Genomic DNA, 19,438 nt, shown 5'->3' on the forward strand with positions numbered 1-19,438 from the left:
TTAGGTGAGGTATTCTGTAATGAATACTCAGGGAGAAAAATGTGTAGATTCACGCGCAGAAGGCAGGAATCGTGGTCACAGGCAGGCAATGGTCATACACAGGTAGGCAAACAGGCAGGTGAAACATAATTAGGACTGAAGGCAAAAACTGGTTCTCACAAACGAGCTAGGAAACGGCTTAGTAGAGTCAAAACGAACAATACCTCACAAGGCACAAACAGAAAGAACTGAACTAAATAAGGAGCTGATGAGACCAGGTGAGTAACTAACACAGGTGAAATCAAGGAACAAAAATGAAAGACAGGGCTACGTTCAAGAATACAAGGTGAACTAAGAAAATAAATACAGAACCTTACACAGTTTCTCATTCACGACTTGACAAGCACTTGATAATATTCTAAGCAGGCCTCAAATTTTCCAGCGGCATCCCCCTTGTGTGGCCGTAATGCCCCCTAAAGAATCCATGCCTTTTGCAGCCAAAGTGGCCGTTGTGCCCTTGGGCTGAATATAATAATTATAATTCCCGGCTGCCGTGCTCCGCAAACACCTCTCACTCACATGGCTCTCTCAGATATTTCAATTCTTATTAGCCAATGCTCGTCATGTGATCGGGTACTTCTCACAGGCATTTTGTCTAAGAAGTAGGCTACAAGTGAAGACACATCGGGGACGCAACTGTGCGTGTCCCTCTTATCAAATTGTGAAGCGCATATTGAAGATGTTAGAACTGTCCACGTTTAGCCTACTTTTCGTCAGCCAACAAGATGAGTAGGCCTAACGAACAGCAAAAGCACTAGCCTATGTCAATCTTCTATCCCCCATAGTACAAAGGTGTACCTATTCTATTGGTCAACTTGTCCTTCTGTGCAATAAATAAATATTACTAACATACTCTGGGACAGTTGTCGGATGCGATAGATCCCAAATTAATACAACAACTTGCATCAAAAAACCTTTTAAAAGCAATGAGGCTGATGCAACAAATCAGAACGTTTAGCTAAAAATGTTGATAAACTATTCAGCTATTTCTTCACATTATAAGCGCAGCAATGCGCACACAGCAGTAGGCTATAAGTGTAAATGTTCCAAAATGCAATCAATTAGCGGGAAAACACTGTTCTTCGAAAATGACGGGAAATGCGATTATGCATGTAATGCTTTATTTTATGGTGAAAATTGGCTTCCCCAAACTCACACGCTGCCTATGTATGCCAGTTAGGCTCTGCACGGTTATAAAGTGGATTAATGTGCTTAATTTTAAGAAGTTATTTGGCCACTTTAGTTGTGATACAAACCTTATCAAAACATATAGGCCTATGGGCTAGGCTACATGAGGTGTGCGACTATGATTTTAAAAAGTCGCAAAAAAAAGGCATGCACTGTTTCTTGCCTTACAAGCTGGGCATCATTCACAAGTGATAATATTTAATTCACAAGTGATAGGCTAATATTGTCACCCATCAGACTATTCTTGATTTAATCTTTACATATACTAAATAACGTATGTGTGAAATTTGTTTTGGTTTAGAATGGACCATTATCATGCACCTGTCTCGAAACAGGGGCAGGGGGAAAAAAATACATGTAATCGATGCACTTAAATAACGAATGGAAAACGCTTTTCCCGTGGTTCCTTTTCATGCCAGCCAGGTAGGCTATACTCCTGTTGTAAAGCGAAGCAGTGTGCTTAATATTAGGAAAGTTGATAAATACATATAGTAGGCCTAGCCTATAGAAACCTGATTGAATCCTCTTTTTAATAGAGGCCATCAAAACTCTGTTTTCTCACGCAATTGCATAGCCTATAGAAATGTTGCGCAACATGAGCTCATGGGCTCTCATGAAGTGTTTGATTTGATTTTCGATAACATTTGCATCGATGTCAGAGTGATTAGATGGACAATAGAGTGCTGAGTACCAGGCAGTTAGCAAGTTTGGTTTGGAGAAGCCTAGTTACCGTGACTAAACGGTCACGTGGAATTTGACTGCGGTCATATGACTCGTGACTGCCAGTGTGGTGGTAATACGGTCACCGTAACAGCCCTATGCTCTGGTGATGCTGGAAGGGGAGGCGTTGGGCGGCAGGGGGGTATCGAGCGGCCCTCTACGTGGCCTGACACTGACGATGACCTTGGCCTCTGGTACTAATGGATGTAGAGGGCAGCAGAGGCTTAGACACGCTCTCTGATTGTCTCTCTCTGTCTGTCTGTCTGTCTGTCTGTCTGTCTGTCTGTCTGTCTGTCTGTCTGTCTGTCTGTCTGTCTGTCTGTCTGTCTGTCTGTCTGTCTGTCCTCCACTACCTCCTCTATGTCTGTTGGTGTCTACAAGGTATCACTCATTCTCTTCCATCTTCTCTCCTCTATCTCTCTGGTTCTCCCCTTCCCTTTCTCCTTCTCTCCACCTTCAGTCCTCTCTCTACGTTGTTCTTACTGTATCCCTGTATCGTTTGAAGAGCTAGAATGTTCTAAACAAGGGAAATCTCCGCCATGGCATAATGGGGCAGAGTTGAGGACACAAGGTCCGTTTTCAGGTCAAACAGATCGTGGTCACTGCAAGAGGACGTTACGGTGGGTAACTACTAAACAAGTGTCCATTGGTCAAAATAAATGGTCTGAAAAAGCAGTCATCATGGCAGTTACCTTATCTATTATGAGTACAGAATGCATGTAGGCTTTTGTCTGGGTTACGTCTCGTTACACAACTGAGCTTCTTGGTAATCCGCTCTTTTATAATTGAATTTCGATTGGCGCTTACAGAAAGAGGGAAATAATCACTGTCATTGATCTTTGCTGGTATTGATTAGTCTGCATAAGATGAAGCACATTAAGTGATTGACTGTACAATCAGTGGTCCGTAGAAGAGTGACAGATGGTGAGTGACAGTCAGTGAGAGAGACAGACCCTACATCTCCCCCTACTGCGCCCCCTGTCTCTGAATAAGTCTGTAGGGTAGAACAATTCTTACTAAAATAACTCCAGACGTTACCTACGGGTATTGTTTATGTTTTTCTAAATTAAAACATGCTTCATGATTCTGCGTATATTTGTTTGTGTTAGCTATAGGTTTGTGTGCATGTGTGTCTCAGTGTGTGTCTGAGTGTATGTATGTATACTACTGGTCAAAAGTTTTAGAACACCTACTCATTCAAGGGTTTTTCTTTATTTTTACTATTTTCTACATTGTAGAATAATAGTGAAGACATCAAAACTATGAAATAACACAAATGGAATCATGTAGTAACCAAACAAGTGTTAAACAAATTAAAATATATTTTATATTTGAGATTCCTCAAAGTAGCCACCCTTTGCCTTGATGACAGCTTTGCACACTCTTGGCATTCTCTCAACCAGCTTCTCCTGGAATGCTTTTCCAACAGTCTTGAAGGAGTTCCCACATATGCTGAGTACTTGTTGGCTACTTTTCCTTCACTCTACGGTCCGACTCATTCCAAACCATCTCAATTGGGTTGAGGTCGGGGGATTGTGGAGGCCAGGTCATCTGATGCAGCACTCCATCACTCTCCTTCTTGGTAAAATAGCCCTTACACAGCCTGGAGGTGTGTTGGGTCATTGTCCTGTTGAAAAACAAATTATAGTCCCACCAAGCCCAAACCAGATGGGATGTCAAATTTCCACCAGTCTAATGTTCATTGTTCGTGTTTCTTGGCCCAAGCAAGTCTCTTCTTCTTATTGGTGTCCTTTAGTAGTGGTTTCTTTGCAGCAATTCGACCATGAAGGCCTGATTCACACAGTCTCCTCTGAACAGTTGATGTTGAGATGTCTGTTACTTGAACTCTGTGAATCATTTATTTGGGCTGCAATTTCTGAGGCTGGTAACTCTAATGAACTTATCCTCTGCAGCAAAGGTGACTGGTTCTTCCTTTCCTGTGGCGGTCCTCGTGAGAGCCAGTTTCATCATAGCGCTTGATGGTTTTTGCGACTGCACTTTCAAAGTTCTTGAAATGTTCCATATTGACTGACCTTCATGTCTTAAAGTAATGATGGACTGGCGTTTCTCTTTGCTTATTTGAGCTGTTCTTGCCATAATATGGACTTGGTCTTTTACCCAATAGGGCTATCTTCTGTATACCCCCCTACCTTGTCACAACACAACTGATTGACTCAAACGCATTAAGAAGGAATGAAATTCCACAAATTAACTTTTAACAAGGCACACCTGTTAATTGAAATGCATTCCAGGTGACTAGCTCATGAAGCTGGTTGAGAGAATGCCAAGAGTGTGCAAAGCTGGTTACTACATGATTCCATATGTGTTATTTCATAGTTTTGATGTCTTCACTATTATTCTACTATGTAAAAAATAGTAAAAATAAAGAAAAACCCTGGAATGAGCAGGTGTGTCCAAACTTTTGACTGGTAGTGTGTGTCTGAGTGTGTGTGAATATGTTGTGCATGCTGTATTAGCAGCAGGTTTGCCGCGGGGCTCCAGCTTTGAGGGCTGGGCTGCCGGCTGCAGAGGGAGAGTAAGAGGGAGGGCAGTGTTTACAAACGTTCCCCTCTCTCAGTTCTCTCCCGCCTCTCTTCCAGCCACACTCCTCAACATGAGCCTCAAACAGAAACTCCAACCAGTGAGTACTCCAACTCTACTCTCTCGCTCCCGATTTTCTCTTTCTCTTTCTTCTGTTTCACTCCTGTCCTTTTCTGCCTCTCCTCTTACACTCATAGTCACCTGGTGGTTCATAGCAGGCTAGCTAGCTACATCCTCCGTATTGACAGTGAGGCAGGGGCTGTGACGGTCGTTGTTAGTGCTGATGTCATCTTGTTGTCATCATAATTTGTCTTGTGTCACTTGTCGCCCACTTTTTTCCATAGGTGATAATTATGTTGATGTTCTGTGGGCTCCAGGGTACTTGTTTCTGGAATTTGTTCACTCACTTTCATGTTCATTTGATAAGTATGAATCACATTTCATTTAGATTTAAAAGAGAACAGTTCCTTAGAAGTGTTTATAATAAATAATAATAATATGCCATTTAGCAGACGCTTTTATCCAAAGCGACTTACAGTCATGCGTGCATAATTATTTATTTTTTTGTGTATGGGTGGTCCCGGGGATCAAACCCACTACCTTGGCGTTACAAGCTCCGTGCTCTACCAGCTGAGCTAAACAACTTTTTTAATTTCAGACAGGATTGTTAATGAAATATTAACGTAGTTAAATGTTCTTTACAAATAGCTAGCGTTTGTTTTTCATCTTTAAAAAGGTATTTGTTGTATTCTATATCAGATGTCATTGTATTTTCCAATAAGGACTATTAGCTGTTATAAGCCCTGTGTGGTTTGGGTAAAACATTGCAGTGCAGATGGCTTGGATCTTATTCAGTCATTATGAAACAGGACTGGAAATTATGTCAATAATCTGAAATTACCCAGATGAGTGAATCTGGGTAACACACACACACACTGCCCCTCCCTCAACTGGCTCCCACAGGTTCATCATGTTAGATGTTAAATTCAGCCCTCAAGGGGAGAATCCTGATCGTTGGTCCGAGAGCACATCTGTCAGAGAAAGAGAGCACAGTGACAAGTGGAATAACAACCCTCATTTAGCAACAAACATTGGTCGCAGAGTAAAGAGGCCCAAGGTCCTGAGCCCTATGTAGTCCCCTACGAAGAAGCAGCCCCCAGCAGTCAGGTCTCCTTTCATACGGTATGTAGCAAACAGTACTCCAGGTGTAGGATCTTCATTTGATCACCCTGTTGCAGGAAATGTAAAACTTGTGTATTTTAGGTTTAAAAAGGCATCTGAAGTTTGTAGTTTCCACTTTGAAATGTCAGACTTGATTTTCTTTACGAAAAATGTATCAACCCCTACAAAAATGTCCATGAATTATAATCCACATAATAATTCACATTTCCTGTTGCTGCAGAATTATTTTCCTGCTGTAGCAAACTGGCTCAAATTAAGATCCTACATCTGTACAGTACTTCAAATGCTCTGCTATGAGAGATTCTGCAGTGCATTTTGACATCCTCGGTCTTCAGTCAATCGTTTTGGTTTGTCATTTCCAATTGTTTTTCCAGCGTAAGAAATGCATTAACTGAACAATCCATTTAATTAAAGCTCAGGCCTACTATTCCCTGTATTAGATTAGTTTACTGACTACTGGAGCAGCACCCCCTGTACTGGTTGAGAGTTGGGTCATAGAGCGGTAAGTGGGCCGTATGTAGTCTGAATGGGAATAGATAGATAGATGGCAAACCATGTGGTGTCATTTTATCACCTCTAGGACTGATTGTATGAGGGGAGTTTATCCCAACAGGTTTGTTCTCTTCCTTTGAGTCTGAAAATCGTTTCCATTTAAGCATCAAAGCTGTGGGTTGAGAGAGGTCAGATGTTCTGGAAAGAGATGGAAGTTGTCATAGGAAGCTTTCATCTTGTACTTTCAGGTTATTTAGTAGGGCAAAAACCTTGTAGCACTGAACATGCCACATTTAATGTACCTGTAAGTAGGGACATTGGAGAGGATTGGTAGCAAGGGCACTATGGTAACGCCGTGTGTTATTACAGATTATTTTGTCACCATGGCTATGTTCATAGTTATGCAAACTATACATGCAAAGCAGGATGAGCCAGTGCAGAAATATCAGCCCAAAGAGAGAAGCACGATATTTAACTTCACTCAACTTTCTAGAGCAGTGGTCACAAATCGGTCGATCGCGATCGACTGGTCGATCTCCAAGGTATTCCTATTTCTGTAAAAAAATAAAATAATACTTGTTGGCAGTAAGTGCACCCGATTCAGGCGAACTGTTTCCATTTTGAACCATTTCATCAAGTGCACTATAGGCCTACCTCTGGCCAATCGGATGGCTCGGATGACCGTGTCTGCAGCAAAGTTGATACTGTGAGATTTCAAAACGTTTAAAACCATGACTAGAGAGAGATTGTCAATGAATAGCACAAAGAGATACTGTTTTTATGAGTGAGTTCATGTTTAAGTTCTTACTCAGCACTTTGTATTCAACATTTTTAAAACCATAAAATGTGCCTTCTTCCTATTTCCACTTAGCACTACAACAAGCACTGCAGCAGTAATGAATGAGTAGGAAAGTGTATCTATAGGCTTGCATTGTTATTATTAGCGGCTTGGGTCTTTTTTAATATCAAGGAATATTTCACATTCTCTGTTCATAGGAGTAACAACATGAATTTGTGCATGAGGCAGAAATAATGCGGTGCGACTCGAGTTTCGCTATCACCTGGAAGCCAGTGTCCCTTTTTGGTAGTGTCAGTGGAGGAAAGGGAGAGCGTAGGGATGTTGAGAGGCGGACCCTCAGTCTTCTGTTCTCTCCCTCCGCTGAGACTGACCATCAGATGCAGGCACCATCAGCCCAGTAAAATAAAAATAAAAATATTTAAATGTATGCTCACTCAGCTGTGCTTCACAAGTAATACAACAACATATCTATTACTGGTGTGATCATATAGCCTACCTCAAATTTTGAAATATAATTTTAAAAATGGCCCGAACAACAATGCATCGGCAAGGCAATTCAATCAAAGCGGTGATAATGTATTGGGCCTATAGCTTACTGCACAAACCTCATTGCTACAGTACTGTTTTTAATTGGTTAATGTTGCATAGGCTTACATTTTTTAAGTCATGTTAAAAAAAAATCTGAGCGGTAGATCTCGGCTTGCATTTTGACTCAAAAGTGAACTTGACTCAGAAAAGGTTGGTGACCACTGTTCTAGAGTTTTCCCTGTTACCACTATCAATGGTTCCCTTTACTGTGATCGAATCAACGCAACATTAGCCACTTTCAATGCAACATACCGAAACAAAACGAACAATGTAAGGTATTTTGTTGTAGGCAGAACACATCGGAGTAGGATTCTATTGCATTGACATACACTACTCAGCCCGTACTCTACACAGACCAGTGCGGCATAAACAATCAGAGCTGCAGTAGGCCTATATGCAAATAGACCATTGCCATATATGGATCTGTGCCATTTACTTTGAACTGGACTGTGTTTACAGCATGAGCGGTCGTGAGTAGATGCGCTTGTTTTGAGATCAAAGCGAGAGCTGCATGTAGCCACGTGTGCACATTTTGTTCATATCCTTTGCTAGTTAGTGAGTTATTAGCCCAGTTATAGATTATTTGTAGTCAGCAATAGGGGAGGGATTGCTTCCTACAAGAGCACAAAACGTGTACATTTCTAGACATATTTGGAGAGCGAGTCAGGTAAAGAGCTTTTTTTTGTCTTAAAGGGGTAGTGGTGTATTTTGAGACAGGCTTGCATAAGCTAAGTAGCCAATAGGCAGAGGGTAGCATAATTTGTCTGATTCTCTATAATAATGGTACGGGAATAATCATGCATTTTATTTTGTAAAGTGGTTTCTTGCATCAAACAACACAACAACATTTTCAGTCACCTCCTTGTCTGAAGGACAAGTGGATAAACAGGTTAATGTCAAGTCCTGCATGTTTTTCAAAAGTCTCATGGAATGTAGGCATACATTGAACACCACACATTGGCTGCTACTGTAGGCTGAACGATAGAGCAGCTATTTCCATGTTAAAATGTTATGGGATGCATTTTCTCCATTGTTTTTGATGGTAGGCCACTCTGGTAGGCCTACATTATGATCAAATAGCCACAGTAGCCTACTTGACCACTGTTAAAACTAACTTAAAGCGGGTACAGCCTCAGTGCTGGAATTTGCACAGCAGTTTCACAATGTTCAAGTTTGCGCTCAGCAAACCTGAAATTTTCTCTGTACATCACTTTAATATTTATATTTTTGAATACTTTTACTTTTACTAAACTACATTCCTAAAGAAAATTATGTATATTTTCTCTGACACCTAAAAGTACTCATTACATTTTGAATGGTTAGCAGGACAGGAAAATGGTCTAATTCACACACTTATCTAGAGAACATCCCTGGTCATCCCTACTGCCTCTGATCTGGCGGGCTCACTAAACACATGCTTCATTTGTAAATTATGTCTGAGTGTTGGAGCATGCCCCTGGCTATCCGTAAATTTAAAAAACAAGAAAATGGTGCCGCCTGGTTTGCTTTATATAAGGAATTTGAAAATATGTATAATTTTACTTGTACTTTTGATACTTAAGTATATTTTAGCAATTACATTTACTTTTGATACTTAAGTATATTTAAAACCAAATACTTTTAGACTTTTACTTAAGTACTATTTTACTGGGTGGCTTTCACTTTTACTTGAGTCATTTTCTATTAAGGTATCTTTACTTTTACTCAAGTATGACAATTGGGTACTTTTTCTACCACTGCCTACGTATGTCAGAGTGGTGGATCACAAGCACATGCTCCTTAGTGTCAGAAGAGCACTTTCAGACTAACTCTGACCACTACGTCAAGCACACAGACAGTTTTGACCAATACTGCCCTCCTACGCACACACTCACAAAAGGTGTTAGTGAAAATGAACCAAAATCACCCAGCTCTCTGCAACAATCCCTGTCGATTTGCGTGTAAATTAGGGCATTTACCCTGCTCTTCCATTGGCCGAGGGACAGTGAAGGGGGTCACATGGTGTGGCAGGTGAGCTGCAGCAGGGTCTTTTAAAAGGCCAGTGAGCGGGGTGGGGCGGGGGAGATGGGCACTGACAGCCAGGCAGCCAGAGAGGGTCCGTTAGAGCTGGTCACATAGGCACTGGGACACTGGGTAGCTGGTCTGGGGCATTGTGTGGACATAGCGGGCTAGGATGGAGCAGGGGAGAACATATCTGTTCCAGGGGAGACAGGGTGGGCTGCTGGGGACTTTGAAGGGGACCAGGGTGTCGTGCTCCTCCTCCTCCTCCTGCTGCTGCTGTGGTCGGGACCAAGATAGACTGGAGCTCCTGGGAATGGAGGCTCTCATCGTTGTACCGGTTAGTAGGAGCAGTAGGGTCAGACTGATTGAAGTGGTCTATGTGAGTGTGATCTCTTGGGTTATTGTTGTCAATTCAGATACTGTGGTTTCGATGATGGTGTGAGGATCATATTAATTTTTAAGTAATATTATGGTCTGTGCTGTTGCTATGACAACACAACCACTAAAGTCCTCCCTATATTTGAATTTGCATCTATGATTTACATACTGGTTATTACATGGTCATTATATTTGGTTCCTATTTGGCTGTACTGACAGTGTTGAACTGTGTGGAACACTCAGAAATCAGACCTACCGTCAACCATGTAGATATTTGTCTTGTGAAAAGCTGTGACATTGGCTTCTACAGTGTCCTTTGGGACAGATATTGCTTATACTCCAGCACAGTATAGTCTTCATGACAACATGATGGTTTGCTGTGAGACTGAGGGATGTTTGTGTGAACATTTACACTCATTGCATTGCATTACACACACACACACACACACACACACACACACACACACACACACACACACACACACACACACACACACACACTACTTCTCCCTCTTTGTGTCTCACTCTGGACTACACATTAACTCTGATTGATTTGTGACAGTGCTTGAACAGCTAATGGAGTTTTTTTTTGTGTTTTTTTGCTGCTGTTCTAGTTGTGCTGAGGAGGTTGGAGGCCCGCGGTGTCAGACACCGTAGGTAGACACAACACAGTTCCTCCCCTTTCTTCCCCCAAAGGGCACAACAAAGACAATATCAGGTCCTGTTCTGTTCCTCTCTTCTGAAACTGTCTTCTGCTCTAGTTGCCTGAACCCCCATCCCTCGGGTTTCTCTGCACAATTTTCTGACATGACTCACTCTCTTTCCCACTTTCTTTCCCATTTCTTATACAGCTTTCCATTTTGCTAAGGCTGTTTGGCTTATCATGTGATATTATTGGGGTTCTAATCAAGGCCTTTTCAGCAGGATGGTGAGGGGCCATTGTGAAGATATTCAGGTTAAATTCTGATTCACTTTTACTGCCCATGATTAATCTAGATTCAGCAGGACTCTCTGACCCTCTCTGTCCTCTCCCCTTCTAGGTACTGTCCCTGGGGGCTGACGTCCTGCCAGAGTACAAGCTCCAGGCGCCTCGCATCCACAAGTGGACCATCCTCCACTACAGTCCCTTCAAGGCGGTGTGGGACTGGGTCATCCTCTTGCTGGTCATCTACACGGCCGTCTTCACCCCCTACTCTGCTGCCTTCCTGCTCAACGAGGTGGAGGACGAGCTCCGGCGCTCCTGTGGCTACACCTGCAACCCCCTCAACGTGGTGGACCTGGTGGTGGACGTCATGTTTATCGTGGACATTCTCATCAACTTCCGGACCACATATGTCAATCACAATGACGAGGTGGTCAGCCACCCGGGCCGCATTGCCCAGCACTACTTCAAAGGCTGGTTCCTCATTGATATAGTGGCGGCCATCCCCTTTGACCTGCTCATATTCCGCTCTGCCTCCGATGAGGTGAGATGGAGGGAGGAGAAGGGGGATCATTTTAATCTATGTGTAGTATTGGTCCTTTTTTTGCAGAGTTGGTCTGTGTATAAATTCAACAAAGTCTCTCTCAAAACCTCTCTCCTCTTAGCCCCAGACAACCACTCTGATTGGCTTGCTGAAGACTGCTCGGCTGCTGCGATTGGTGCGCGTGGCGCGAAAGCTGGACCGCTACTCAGAGTACGGCGCCGCCGTTCTCTTCCTCCTCATGTGCACCTTTGCCCTCATCGCCCATTGGCTGGCCTGTATCTGGTACGCCATCGGCAACGCGGAGCGCACCAACTCGGCCCGCATCGGAGGCATGAAGATCGGCTGGCTGGACAACCTGGCTGAACAGATTGGTAAACCATACAACGACACAGACCCTGCCTCTGGCCCCTCCACCAAGGATAAATACGTCACAGCGCTTTACTTTACCTTCAGCAGCTTGACCAGCGTGGGCTTCGGCAACGTTTCCCCCAACACCAACCCTGAGAAGATCTTCTCCATCTGCATCATGCTTATTGGCTGTGAGTACGTCACCAGTGTGTGTCTGTGTCTGTGGGGTGCCTGTGTGTCGAGAGTGTTCATATGCGTTGCTGCATTGCTTTAAATGTAGTACCACCTATCATTTTAGCTGGATGTCTCTGACATGTCTCTGTGTCATCTCCTGTAGCTCTGATGTATGCCAGTATCTTTGGTAACGTATCGGCTATCATCCAGAGGCTGTACTCCGGCACGGCCCGTTACCACACCCAGATGCTGCGTGTCAAAGAGTTCATCCGCTTCCACCAGATCCCAGAGGGACTACGCCAGAGACTGGAGGAATACTTCCAACATGCCTGGTCCTATACCAATGGCATCGACATGAACGCTGTGAGTAACTCTCTAACACACATTCATATACAGCCAAACACACACACACACACACATCCATACCCACACGAAATGATGTGCGTCATATCCTATGTGTTAGTAGATAGATAGTGTGTCCTGCTGCTTGCAGAGAAGAGAAAAGCATTGGGCCTCTAACACCACAGGAACATGACGTAGCAGAGAGCACGCCTGTCAATTCAATCTGAACAATCACATAGACACAATGTGTGTCTGTGTCTGTGCATGTGTCCCCTCAGTCAATAGTGAGCATCAACTGAAACATCTCTCCCTGTCTCTCTTTCTCCCTCTCCCATTTCTCCCTTCCTCTCTCTAGGTGCTGAAGGGTTTCCCTGAGTGTCTGCAGGCTGATATCTGTCTCCACCTGAACCGCTGCCTGCTCCAGAACTGCAGGGCCTTCAAGGGGGCCAGTAAGGGCTGTCTGCGGGCGCTAGCCATGAGGTTTAAGACCACCCACGCCCCTCCAGGCGACACCCTGGTCCACATGGGAGATGTCCTCTCAGCTCTCTACTTCATCTCCAGAGGGTCCATAGAGATTCTGAGAGATGACGTGGTGGTGGCCATACTGGGTAGGCTGAAGGGTGATAGTGGTTACTGGGTAGGCTGAAGGGTGATGGTGGTTACTGGGTAGGCTGAAGGGTGATGGTGGTTACTGGGTAGGCTGAAGGGTGATGGTGGTTACTGGGTAGGCTGAAGGGTGGTGGTGGTTACTGGGTAGGCTGAAGGGTGATAGTGGTTACTGGGTAGGCTGAAGGGTGGTGGTGGCCATACTGGGTAGGCTGAAGGGTGATGGTGGATACTAGGTAGGCTGAAGGGTGATGGTGGTTACTGGGTAGGCTGAAGGGCGATGGTGGTTACTGGGTAGGCTGAAGGGTGATGGTGGTTACTGGGTAGGCTGAAGGGTGGTGGTGGTTACTGGGTAGGCTGAAGGGTGGTGGTGGTTACTGGGTAGGCTGAAGGGTGGTGGTAGTTACTGGGTAGGCTGAAGGGTGATAGTGGTTACTGGGTAGGCTGAAGGGTGGTGGTGGTTACTGGGTAGGCTGAAGGGTGATAGTGGTTACTGGGTAGGCTGAAGGGTGGTGGTGGCCATACTGGGTAGGCTGAAGGGTGATGGTGGATACTGGGTAGGCTGAAGGGTGATGGTGGTTACTGTGTAGGCTGAAGGGTGATGGTGGATACTAGGTAGGCTGAAGGGTGATGGTGGTTACTGGGTAGGCTGAAGGGTGATGGTGGTTACTGGGTAGGCTGAAGGGTGATGGTGGTTACTGGTTAGGCTGAAGGGTGATGGTGGTTACTGGTTAGGCTGAAGGGTGATGGTGGTTACTGGTTAGGCTGAAGGGTGATGGTGGTTACTGTGTAGGCTGAAGGGTGATGGTGGTTACTGGTTAGGCTGAAGGGTGATGGTGGTTACTGGTTAGGCTGAAGGGTGATGGTGGTTACTGGTTAGGCTGAAGGGTGATGGTGGTTACTGGTTAGGCTGAAGGGTGATGGTGGTTACTGGTTAGGCTGAAGGGTGATGGTGGTTACTGGTTAGGCTGAAGGGTGATGGTGGTTACTGGGTAGGCTGAAGGGTGATGGTGGTTACTGGTTAGGCTGAAGGGTGATGGTGGTTACTGGTTAGGCTGAAGGGTGATGGTGGTTACTGGTTAGGCTGAAGGGTGATGGTGGTTACTGGTTAGGCTGAAGAGTGATGGTGGTTACTGGGTAGGCTGAAGGGTGATGGTGGTTACTGGTTAGGCTGAAGGGTGATGGTGGTTACTGGTTAGGCTGAAGGGTGATGGTGGTTACTGGTTAGGCTGAAGGGTGATGGTGGTTACTGGGTAGGCTGAAGGGTGATGGTGGTTACTGGTTAGGCTGAAGGGTGATGGTGGTTACTGGTTAGGCTGAAGGGTGATGGTGGTTACTGGTTAGGCTGAAGGGTGATGGTGGTTACTGGTTAGGCTGAAGGGTGATGGTGGTTACTGGTTAGGCTGAAGGGTGATGGTGGTTACTGGGTAGCCTCTCCTTCTTTTTTAAGTCTTCCCCTCGTTCTTCCCATTCAAGCTTGTGGTTTGGTACATTCTCTGTCTGTCTGTCTGTCTGTCTGTCTGTCTGTCTGTCTGTCTGTCTGTCTCTCTGTCTCTCTGTCTCTCTGTCTCTCTGTCTCTCTGTCTCTCTCTCTCTCTGTCTCTCTGTCTCTCTCTCTCTCTCTCTCTCTCTCTCTCTCTCTCACTCACTCTCTCACACACACACTGCTGTGTTCTGGTGTGCTGTTTAGCCAGAGGTGTTTGGGCACGGCTCCACTTCCATTTCACAGTGTCATTGATTACAGATCGCCCGATTGCTCAGACCCACGCTCTCTATGCTAGCCTGTCTCATTTTGATTAGTCTCCCCTCTGCATTTAAGTGGACACAAAGTCAGGCCTAACTGGAATAATGTAGAGCATTAGTGTTGTTGTTCTACTCTATCTCTGAAAAATCCAGAAATAATCCAGAAGAAAATATCTATCAGGTTAGTCTTGTATAGAAAGGCTTTCACTCCCCCTGGCGGTGTATGTGAGTGAGCTTATGAATGTTTTTAATGCTTATGTTGTCCAATTATCTTTGTGTTCAAACATTGCTTTCTCCATTGTCACTCTATTCACCTCCTTTTCCTCTTCACCTGTGTCACACCTTTCAACCTCTCATCTCTCCATTCTCTCGCTCTCTCTCTTTCTCTCTGTAGGTAAGAATGATATCTTCGGGGAGCCCATCTATCTTTTTGGGCGTCCAGGGAAGTCCAGTGCGGACGTCAGGGCTTTGACCTACTGTGACCTCCATAGGATCCTGAGGGACGACCTGCTGGAGGTGCTGGACATGTACCCAGACTTCTCCGACTGCTTCTGGACCAACCTGGAGATCACCTTCAACCTCCGGGATGTGAGTCTACCATGAGAGGGGGACAGAGAGCACTCTCTCAAACCACAAATAGATACTGTTCATGTTGAGCCGGTTTCCTGGACATGGATTGTGTAGTCTTGGACTAAAAAGCATTCTCAATGGAGAATCTACTTTGAAAGTGCTTTTTAGCCCAGGACTAGTCTTAATATGTGTCCGGGAAACCAGCCCTTAGTCATAAAGAGAGCTTAACACAAGTTCAATGAGTTTTAGTTAGGCAAAACTGTATGCAAAAACATTACTTCTTGAATATTTAGTGTGTATAAACCTGATGATTTTAATGATGTATGTGTAATGTGTTGTAAAGTGTGAGTTGTTTTTTGTTGAATTACTGAAGCTGATGTGTATTAGGTAGATAGAATAAACCAGGCAACTCCCAGTGAGGACTCTGAATGTGGATATCGACGGCCGCGGCCACGACGCAGGAGAAACCGGCCTGGTGAGTGTGTGTGGATCTGCTCATTATGTCTTCATGGGTTTCTTATACATTGATAAAAGTAGTGTTACTATCAATGATATGTATAAAGTTGTGGTGGTCATTGTACCTGTCCTGGCTGTGTGTAGACGGCATGGACCGTGAGGACTCGTTTCCAGACCAGTCGTGTCCTTTGGGGAACCACAACGGCCCTGACACAAGCTCCCACTGGGAGGGCATGTGTAGCAGCGCCAGCGCCTGCTCCCAGTCCAGTGACGATGAGATGAAGCCTCTGGGACATAGCAAAGCAGAGCTGTACCCCTCCGGGGACGACACCGATGACTACCCCCCTGCTGTGGTCAGCCTGCTGCCCCCCAGCGGACCCTCAGCTGGCATGGGGCCGCCCCTGGACCGAGGAAGTCACCAGTACACAGGTAGAGAGAGACTGAGATATAGATACACAGTATTACGCATTAACTAACTAAGATCAGTGGACTGGACTATGTTATAACCTGCCTCAAAGCATTCACACAGGCATCTCTGCTATTTCTCTACATCCCAGCCGCAGCCCCCATCAACATGCCAGGCCCAGGGGTGTATGGGTATTGGCCTGACCGGAGGACCAGTCAGTTGTCAGATCCCCAGCAGCGCTGCTCCTCAGTGAGGGGCACCTACCACCCTCCTCCCTGTGCAGAGGACAGGCCCAGTGAACTGGAGTCCAGAGTGGAGCTGCTACAGTCCCAGCTCCACAGGTATAGAGAAGAGGAGAAGAAAAGTGAGGAGAGAAGAGGAGAGGAAAAATGAGGAGAGGAGAGAAGAGGAGAGGAAAAATGAGGAGAGGAGAGAAGAGAAGAGGGTAAAAGTGAGGAGAGGAGAGAAGAGAAGAGGGTAAAAGTGAGGAGAGGAGAGAAGAGGGTAAAAGTGAGGAGAGAAGAGGAGGAGGAAAATGATGAGAGGAGAGAAGAGGAAAAGTGAGGAGAGCACAGCAAAAGGGATCTTTAGACAGGAATTGTGAGGAGAGGAGAGGATTTCCAGACAGGTAAAGGAAGATAATAATTGGAGAAGAAGCAAAAATAAATAATGAAGGAAGACCAAGAAAGGATTGAGAGAGATCACAGAGGAAGCAATGATTGATTTTATTTATCTATGGTTTTTCCTCTCCCATCCTGCCTCCATCCTTGGCCCTTCCCAGACTGGAGACTCGGATGACTGCAGACATCCACGTCATCCTGCAGCTGCTCCAGAGGCAGATGGCCCCAGTGCCCCCGGCCTACAGTGCTGTGTTGCCCAGCCCTCACCCTGCTCACCCCACCACCCTGTACGGCACAGCAGCCCCCGTCATCCACACTGTCCCCTCCATGCCCCCAATCAAGATTGACAGCATGCCTTCGCCGCTGCAGGTGGGTACTGGTATGGTGCACAGATAGTACAGTATATATCAGTTTTTGCTTGCTTGCTACAATGCTCTGTCCTCCAAAAGCTATGTAGCTTTTGTCCTCTGTAGCTCAATTGGTAGAGCATGGCGCTTGTAACGCCAGGGTAGTGGGTTCGATCCCCGGGACCACCCATACGTAAAAATGTATGCACACATGACTGTAAGTCGCTTTGGATAAAAGTGTCTGCTAAATGGCATATTATTATTTATAATTATATTGTGAAACAGTGGGCTGATGAAATGAGTGAGAGCGAGGTATTCGTATTGAAGGTTGTACTGTATACAGAGTTACTGAATCGCTTTACCCCCCTTTTTTTCTTTGCAGAGCCAGGACTCAGACAAGCACAAGTCCAAGGACTGCCTGTCCAGTGGGATCCACCTCACGGTAGCCTCTGACGACACCATGTCCATGTCCCCTGAGACAGAGCCCCTTCCAGGGCCCTCCATGGGCCTCAGCCCCCCCCAGGTCTCCTGCCCCACCATGGGGCCCTCTGGACTGCTGTGTGGCAGCCTGCGTTTCCCCTCCCTCCCTGACAACCTGGAGACCTCCACAGAGGGGCAGGAGATTCAGAGGCACATTTCTGACCCCATCCTGCCAGGCAGCTAAAACCCTCTGACCTTTAACCTTAAACCTGATCATCCCTCACTCCCAGCACCCCCTGCACCACCACAGGAGGACAGTCAAATGTTGCAGAGTCACTTCACTAATCCTCCTCTCTCTCACTCCTCTCCAATCCCCACCCAACCCCCTAACCTTTAAGATGCTGCTGATCAACGTGGGTTGCCTTCCACGTAGCTGAGGGGAGGTTCTATTGAGGGCCCCCTCTCACTGACTCACAGGGCCCGGGGCTGAGGCACCACTGGTCCTGTGCGACAACCAACCTCTCCTCTCTCTCTCAGGGCCTAGGGCATTATTGAGAGGCGGTTTAGGATTTCTGCAACCCAGACCCCACAAAGCCTGGGGGCCTGGCACTGCCTATGGAGAACTGATATGAAACTGGGCTGACTAGAAGCACACACACACGTCACACGGACACTCACAATAACCCCAAACCCTCTTTTCTCTGGATCTCAAAGCTGTAGTATCTGCATTCCTCTCTGGTTCTGCTTTTGTTAAGTGATCAGGTATGATGACAGTGACACGCATGGCTTACTATGCCATGGTCCTTTTTTGTTGGGAGATAAGAATTTGGCCAAAAATACATATAACTGTGTGTATACTGTATGTTTACACTGTAGAAGAACTGCACATTCAGGCTCAGTACTTTTTATAAGTTGAACTGAAACGTATTTTTATAGTATTCAATCAAAATGAGAAAATGTAATGATCATGAGGATCTTACAGTGAATCTGGAAAATCGAATAGTTATGAATGCACAAATATATTTATTTCGCACTATTGCTGTGTTGGTGTAACATATTATCAACAGATGGTATAAATGCCATCTAAATACTGTTTATATCTGTATGGTAGGAATGACTAAAAAGTGGCCATTTTGGTATACAGTAATTATATTCTCATGTTCTACCAATCATGACGTAATGGTAAGCAATATTTGTTAACATGAAGTGACATGTCTCATTATTGTTTCAACATTGTCAAGGGTCATGAGAACAGCTAATTGACATGGGAAACAAACCAAAACAGACAGTTTTCTCATCTCCTTTATGCTGTAGTTATGTAGGACTTGTGAAGCATCATAAACACCTTTCATTTATACAGCCATTACTGCTTTGCTTGGTTCATCATGTTTGTGTATGTCTATATATCTGTTCTGTTTCACAGGACTGTTGTTACACCAAGGATGCATCATCTCTTTTTCAGGTGTGTGTGTGTTGTGTGTGTGGAATGTGTGTGTGCAATATTTGTTGACTATGTTTGAGTAAGTGACATGGTCACATATTTAACATCACCCTTTTGAAAATGTACTTAAGGCCGGGATTCAATCTGATCGTGCTTTGTCCTCCAATGCACGTCTACAAGGCAATGTTCCCGCTTTTGCAGAGACCACATTAACGGTTAATGCTGCATATGTCGGCTCAATCGGAAATTACGTTCAAATGGTGCATTGTCCAAATCCGCGATCAGATTGAATCCTGGCCCAAATGTGTGTAATGATTCAAGGTGCCAAAGTTAGTAGATGTTTGATGCCCACCTGGGAGGAAGTGATGTGGATGGAATCTGCCAATCAAGTGATGTCACTGGGATAGTGTCATTTTCCCCAGAATCCCAGTGTCAAGATGTTTTTGACAGTTTCAGGTGAATGTAACTCCGTTTTTTAAGCCTTTCTTGTTCTGTAAAGGTTTCTTGAAGCACAAAATCATAATTATTTTTTAGATTAAAGATTATTTATAACAAATAATACATAAACTTC

General features: G+C 45.0%; 1 protein-coding gene across 2 annotated transcripts in view; it reads left to right on the forward strand.

Moving 5' to 3' along the window:
• The window catches only part of LOC123491197 (potassium voltage-gated channel subfamily H member 6-like), a 44,758-nt gene extending 25,320 nt beyond the window's left edge, over positions 1–19,438 (forward strand). For both annotated transcript variants that reach the window (XM_045221103.1, XM_045221104.1), the window contains 10 exons: positions 10,969–11,394; positions 11,516–11,933; positions 12,080–12,279; positions 12,614–12,866; positions 15,002–15,195; positions 15,565–15,652; positions 15,778–16,062; positions 16,191–16,380; positions 16,821–17,028; positions 17,389–19,438. In XM_045221103.1, the coding sequence (XP_045077038.1) occupies positions 10,969–11,394; positions 11,516–11,933; positions 12,080–12,279; positions 12,614–12,866; positions 15,002–15,195; positions 15,565–15,652; positions 15,778–16,062; positions 16,191–16,380; positions 16,821–17,028; positions 17,389–17,670 (2,544 nt within the window). In that variant the 3' untranslated portion in view covers positions 17,671–19,438. The remainder of the gene's footprint in view (positions 1–10,968; positions 11,395–11,515; positions 11,934–12,079; positions 12,280–12,613; positions 12,867–15,001; positions 15,196–15,564; positions 15,653–15,777; positions 16,063–16,190; positions 16,381–16,820; positions 17,029–17,388) is intronic.

The sequence above is a fragment of the Coregonus clupeaformis genome, chromosome 7 (genome assembly GCF_020615455.1).
Source record: "Coregonus clupeaformis isolate EN_2021a chromosome 7, ASM2061545v1, whole genome shotgun sequence".
NCBI classification, from domain to species: Eukaryota; Metazoa; Chordata; class Actinopteri; order Salmoniformes; family Salmonidae; genus Coregonus; species Coregonus clupeaformis.